We start from the raw sequence: 7,051 nt of genomic DNA on the forward strand, positions 1-7,051 counted from the left end.
AACCAACTGTGGCAACATCCCTGTCATTTGATGTCAGCTCAGCTCCTGGAACCGGTACATGGTCACTATTGGTCCGTTTTGGTGCCGTTTTCAGTGACACACCACAGAGCTCTGTTATGAGTTGCTCCATAAACTCTTTATGGCAGTGGTTCTCAAACTTTTTTGGTCATTCCCCACTTTAGACAAGGGGGAATTTTAAAGCCCCACCTACCCCCATCGCCCCAACACAATGCTAATAAAATGCGCAACAAGCTTAACATGTTCCAATTTATTGAACAAGTAGTATCAGAGTAACAAGTTGTATCTAAAATACAAACTATATACATGAAATAACAGAAAGTTCAAAAATAAAGAAAATAAAAGTGCAGCTGTGTCATCATAACTTGCATGAAATTAAAAAAATAGAGAAAATAAAAGTGCAGCTGTGTCAAAAATGTTACTAATTTCAAAAATAGAAAAGATATAAAAGTGCCACTTTGCAATCTGTAAAAAAAAAAAAAAAAGAAAAGAAGAGAAATCCATTCGGCAGGTTATCCCTGCATTAGTGGCTGCAATGGGCCTGTTTTGCATTGCACAATTTCTCAAAGCGGGGTTGCAGGCTTGATACTGCAACTCTCAAGTCATGCTCAATGTTCAGCTGAGATCTGTACTTCGTTTTCAGCGAAGCAACAGCTGAAAAGCCCATCTCACAGAGATATGATGTGGCAAAGGGAAGAAGAATGCACACAGCTCTCTGCCCGATGAGTGGATACTCCCTCTCCACTCCAAACCAGAATTCACTAAGATTCTGAGCTTTAAACCTGAGCCTCAGGGTGGAGTCAGATGTCAGATCAATAAACTGGTCCTCCTCAGCAGACCCAAAATCAGCAGGTGCTGCAGACAGAATATAAATAAATAGGCTTACTTTATTTGTCATTGCATAATAAACACAAAGAAATCTGTTTGACAACAGTCTATTCCAGTTAGTAAGTAGCATAACATAAATAAAATGCATAATACTGTATATGAGTATAATATTCAATAAATGTCAAAATACCAACCTGCTGCATTGAATGGATCCATAACCCAGGCATACTGAGCACTGTTGTTCGGGAAGTATTTTTGAAACAATTCTTTGAGGGAAGAGATGTGCTGCTTAATACAAGGGATAACTGTGGTGGCTCCAGAATCAGTGTTTTCAGCAACTTCACTCAGGTTCTCAAAGACATCTATGTTTTGCTGATCGAGGCGCCTGCCCCATACCTCAAGCTTTCGGCTGAATGCATTCATCTTATCTGCCAGGTGAGGTATGTGCTTGTCTTTGCCTTGAAGCTGAAGATTTAATTCATTCAGCTTGCCAAACATATCGCTGAGGTAGGCCAGTTTAAACAGAAATTCTTCATCACTGAATTTGCTTGCAGCCTCATACATGCGCTCCTCCTCCAAGAACATCCGAATCTCTGCCCTGAGCTCAAAGACGCGCGACAGCACTTTGCCACGGGAGAGCCACCTTGCTTCACTGTGAAACAGCACAGATGTGTGATCAGCTCCCATTTCTTCACAAAGTGCGGAGAACAGTCGCGCTTTCAGGGGTCGGGTTTTGATAAAATTTACCACGCTCACTACTTCTGTCAAAACCTCATTTAATTCAGGGCTGAGCTGCCTTGACGCGAGCGCTTCCCTGTGAATGACACAGTGCGTCCAGTGCGCATCTGGCGCAACCCTCTTTATTAGTGCCTGCAGCCCGTTTCTTGACCCTGCCATAGTCTGTGCGCCATCAGAGCAAAAGCCCACACAATTTTCCCATTTAAGGCCGTGTTCTTTGAGGTAACTGTCCATGATCTTAAACAGCTCATCAGCTGTGGCTCTATTTTTTATGTATTTGCAAAACAGCAAATCCTCGCACAGTGACTCGCCATTCACAAAGCGGACGTAGGAGATGAACAAGCAGTCTTTATTGCTGTCAGTAGCTTCGTCCACTTGTAATGCAAAACGACTGTCTTTTAATTTTTCTATGAGTTGTTCCTCAAGATCACTTGAAATGTTGCATATACGTCTTGCAACTGTGTCGTTTGACAGGGGAATAGCTTTTAATTTTGCTGCGCTTGTCTCGTCGAGCATAATTGACACCATGTCTAGCGCAGCGGGGAGAATGAGCTGCTCTGCGATTGTGTGTGTTTTTTTGGATTGTGCAATTTTGTATGCCACTCTATATGACGCCATCTGTGCTTTACTGTTTACTGAGGCAGCTTTTACCATGCGAGTCTCCTGTTGACGGTATTCTGCAAGTTTTCTTTGAAAGAAATCAAGTGGCTTATTGACGTGACTGGGGTGTGTGGTCTCTAGGTGTCGTCTTAATTTGTTGGGTCTCATACTATCTGCTGCTAGCGGTTTAAGACACAGAACACACATCGGTCTCTCCTCTGCCCCCACCACCGCTGCCGTGAATCCAAGAGCAAGATACCCATCATCATATTTTCTTTTCGGTTGGCTTTTTGGTTGATTAGGTCCGTCTGGCTTGTGTCTCTCTGCTGGCGCTGGCTCGACAACTTTTGAGGTCCGTGTCACAAATTTATCCATGTTTTGTTATTGTTTTTTTCAAGGCGACTGTTATTTTAGTTTTGTTATTGTTTTTTTCAAGGCGATTGTTATTTTAGAACATTCCCGCTTAATGTTTCCATGGCGACGCGTCATATGTGACGCGACCACAATACTGGATGACAGATCACCTTAATTTCCTTTTTCCTTTTTTATTTAAAAATATTCACAAACTTGCTTACCATGTCATCAACTATCTGATATTCCGATTCTCAAAAATTTGTAAGTGAGTGTGTTTGGTCGTTTAAAAACCTTTATAGCATAATCTTGATCTATAACGTGAGATGGGCGCCGCAATGTTTCTTTGCGACGCAGTTCAGAGAGTCCTGTCTGCCATCAGTTTCTCCCGAAATAAATGCAAGACAGTGGCCGGTGAACTCCGAGAAGAATAGAGTAAACTTTATAGTTACTTCCACTATGTTTGTCTGATGTGAATAACACACGTCGGCAAATTATATTTTGAATTGATTGTTATTGCTGCTTACACAGACATCAGTGTGTATTTTACAAGCTCCAAATGTATTGTTTTACTAGTGCTTATGTGTATTTAAATGGCTGAAACCTAAAATAAACATTATTAGGTTGAAAACACTGCATAGTTGTGATATATGACAGCACTGAGCGCGTCCGTCTCTGGCTCAGTGCCAACCAATGCGCGAAAGCACAATTTGAATCTGGCAGTGATGTCACGTCACTGAACATTCTAAATCCCATATGTGGGACAGTACTCTCAGGGGCACAGAAAAAAAAAATCCTATATATGGGACCAAACCGGATATAAAAGGTTAAACATTTCATTTGTAACCATGAATACAAAAATGAAACTGAGATGACGTGTTGAACACACACACACCGCGCAGTCACTCTCTAGTCTAGTGCGCGCTCGTGCTCCAGATTCCGGAAGATTTGATCTTACCTTACCATATAAGGCATAAAAAGGAAAATTTCCTCCCGTTTGGCGCGCCCCACCTGTCACGTCTCTATTCCCCACCAGTGGGGCGCGCCCCACAGTTTGAGAAACGCTGCTTTATCGGACAAATTACCATGTAGCTCTTTGTGCACAATGAAAGAGTTGGTGGAAGCAATGTCCAAGAAGTGTAGAAAGATCTTTCTGTACCACTTCATTGTTTTGTGCTGTGTTGTATCAGCTGATCTGACAGATCCACACCCCCCATGTGTTTGTTGTATGCAGTCACAGGTGCAGGACATGGAAATGTCTTTGTCCTCCATGTATCTTGTGTTTTCACCCTCCTCTGTGCAGTGTCTCCTATATAAGCAGGATGGATGGTAGAACAGACAGATTTTTTGTCATTTCACACAAGAATAGGTGGCTACTTTTATATTATGATGATGTAAAAACAATTAGGCTACATTTCATTTGTAAAATATTACGTCCTATGCACTTACTCAGTATGATTCTCGATCGCACTGAGAACTGCACGACACCTGCGTGCCCCTCTGCGGGGTGCTGGAGAAGGAGAGCTGGACACATTCCTTAAAAAAAAAAGAAAAGAAAAAAAAACTGTTAGCATACATTATTCAAAGTAAACTGATGAGCAATGGATGGTTATGGACGTACAATGTATATATTTGTTGATGGCCCATAGGATGGAGAAATATATTTATGGGCCATTGACCGCGCCACCGCAAGTATCTGTTGATGGCCATAAAGACCGCACGCATTTAGTGACGCACGCAATGAATGGATCGTTCGCGAATGACACACATCTCTACATTTCAAACATTTACACCTGTATTCACAAACATGCATGTGCATAAGGCAGTATTGAAGCGTGTCATATGCTAACCAAAACCGAACATTAATATAAAAATATAATGTATTTAGACAGTGTCACATATTTTACCGGAGGATGAAATATATTTGCACTAAATCACATAATAGGCCTATTACCTAAGCAGATATTTGCAAACAAGCTACATTACGCATAAGGCAGCATTTTGGCATGATAATGTCATAAGCTAATCACAACTGAGTGAAATATATTTAATATATTTAGTTTACAAATATGTTTAAATAGCAATATCACATTTAAAAAAAGTTTACACGTGAGCATATAGCCTACACGAATGTTAGGATATTGTAAGGCAATCGCTCCTGTAAGATGTCAAAAGCTAGGCAAAATATAGTCTGAAATTTCATATGAGTTATATATTATCAGAAAAAGAATTATATAACAGTAGCAGCTAAACAACTTACCCCGAACGTGTGTCCTCAGCGGGATCAATTCGCTCTTCAAAATGCTACCGTTCCTCGTCCGAGTCTTCATCTTCCTCCGAGGAAAAGGTGAATTCTTCCTCGCTGTCCAGAATCATCTGAAGGGCGTCTTTACCGGAGAAACGAGCCATCCTCTCTAAACGCGATGCACTATCAGTGAATCTGATCTGATGAAACTTATGTGTTATGCATTGATCGGGGGCTGTGTGCACTGCATAGATCACCTCCTAAACGATTTACCATGTGAATAGCGCCGGGGGCGTAGACGGCCGCAGCTTATTAGAGATAATGAAGGGAGAACGAAAAAACGGTACCTCTCCTTGCTTTTCCTTGGATTACATAAAATGAGAATATTTGTTTTTTATATGAATTACTTCATTTTAAAGAAGAGATTTCAAGCTTCATAAAGACATATCTCATGTGCCTGTGTGAGAAGTATTCGCTGAGTTACGACAGATTTTCGGACGCGTTTCATAATGGTCTACACTGGCAGAGAGAAGGCAGAACTCGCCTCGTGTTTATTTTTCTTTATTTGGCAAAAAGCACAACACTTTGTTTTTATTGTGAGTATACACAAAAATAATACACATTTAACAGAATCGATTGATGTATGAAACTTGTTTTGTAAAATCAAAGTCAAAAGAGTATTTGGGGTCTCAATTCAACTCATAAGGAAAAAAGCGAGCAGATCACGCCGGCGTGATTGCCGACCTCAGGGGGATAAATATACATAAGGGCTATAGATCGAATTTGTGAATGCCTACAAAATTAATGTCAACATCGAATAATTTGTTTGTCCGCCAAACAAATGAATGCGATTTTCTTATCGACTCTCAAGGAGGATTCCTCTTATAAACTATCAAGAAAGGCTATTCCTCTGGCCATGAGGAAGAACTTTCTTGTTTTACACGATTATTAATTTGTAGGCTGACCACACATAAAGCTTGTAGCTAAAGATCACACATATAAAGCTTGTAGCTAAAGATCGAACACATTTAAGCTTGTAGCTAAAGATCGAACACATTTAAGAGGCTTTGTTGCAGCAAACAGAGACAATCAAACGTGTAATAGGTTTTTAATAAATGAAACTATAAATGTACAACTACGTCTAACAAAGAATACATACAGTATATGAATAGTAATAATGAAAGTAAATAAGTAAAGAAACAGCAGATTACTGAAAGGCAAAAATATCACAAACAATGAACCTTTGAGAACCAGCAAAGAACCAAATCACCTTAAGCAGGGGCAGATAATCTTAGCACATTTAAAACTTGGTAAAAGAATACTTGCATTGGACTTTTGTTGCTGAACAGGAATGCGCGCGTTCTTGTCTGTTCTGGGTGTGTCCGTTTAATTAGAAATATTATTTCGGTTCTTCCGGAGCTTGTGTAGTTCGCGGGAAGTTCAAACGGTTTACTTGTAAGAGTTGCCAGAAACTTAGTTGAAAGTCCGTTTCACTAATAGGTAGAAATGAATGAGCACGAGGCAAGACTTAAAACAAAACGGAGAGAGAACAATAGCTTGAAGAAGCAAAACGAAGAGCGACGAAAACATGAAGAGACAAAATGTCACGAACCACACCGAACAGAAGACAGGTAGATCCAAATGCAGTAAGTGAATTTTAATGGGGAAATCCGTACTCAAAATCCAGTCCAGGCAGGGGTCATAATCCAAACAATGAGACACAAAGACAGGAACAGGCAGGAACAGAATACAGAAGTGGTGTGATATCTTACAACGACTCCGTGACAGACACTAAAACAGACAGGGTATATATACACAAGTGCTGACAAGGTGACGAGAAACAGCTGAAAGACAATGAACAATTAGTGACAGACAGGAATTGTGGGAAATGCAGTTCAGAATTGTGACAGACACCGTGGGGAAGGAGGACATCTAGTGGTGACCCAGGGAACATAAACCAGACACTATGACATAACCCCCCTTCTACGGAGCGGCTACCAGACGCTCCAAGACACAAACAACAAAACAAGAGTCCAGGAGGGAGGTGGAATGGTGGAGGATCAGGGGGGAGGGATGGAGGGCCAGGTCCAAGGAGGGAAACGGGGACAGGGAGTGACAGATCATCTGGCAGCCAGGGCGGAGACGACAGACCATCTGGCGGCCAGGGCAGAGACTTTCCCTCGGGCGGCCACGTGGTGAAGACCCCTCGGGCGGCCAGGGTGGTATCAACAGTCTATCGGGCGGCCAGGGCGGAGACTTTACCTCGGGCGG

The 7,051-nt window shown here is 41.5% G+C and overlaps 1 protein-coding gene across 1 annotated transcript; it reads right to left on the bottom strand.

Moving 5' to 3' along the window:
• Positions 1-541: 541 nt before the first annotated feature.
• LOC308695152 (zinc finger BED domain-containing protein 5-like) lies at positions 542-2,559 on the bottom strand (the record flags this gene model as incomplete). Its single annotated transcript, XM_081373151.1, has 2 exons — positions 542-873; positions 1,041-2,559. The coding sequence occupies 2 exons, from the start codon at positions 2,557-2,559 to the stop codon at positions 542-544; spliced, it is 1,851 nt and encodes a 616-aa protein (XP_081229277.1).
• Between the last annotated feature and the right edge of the window lie 4,492 nt (positions 2,560-7,051).

The sequence above is a fragment of the Scardinius erythrophthalmus genome (assembly GCF_964197995.2).
Source record: "Scardinius erythrophthalmus genome assembly, chromosome: 1".
Lineage (NCBI taxonomy): Eukaryota > Metazoa > Chordata > Actinopteri > Cypriniformes > Leuciscidae > Scardinius > Scardinius erythrophthalmus.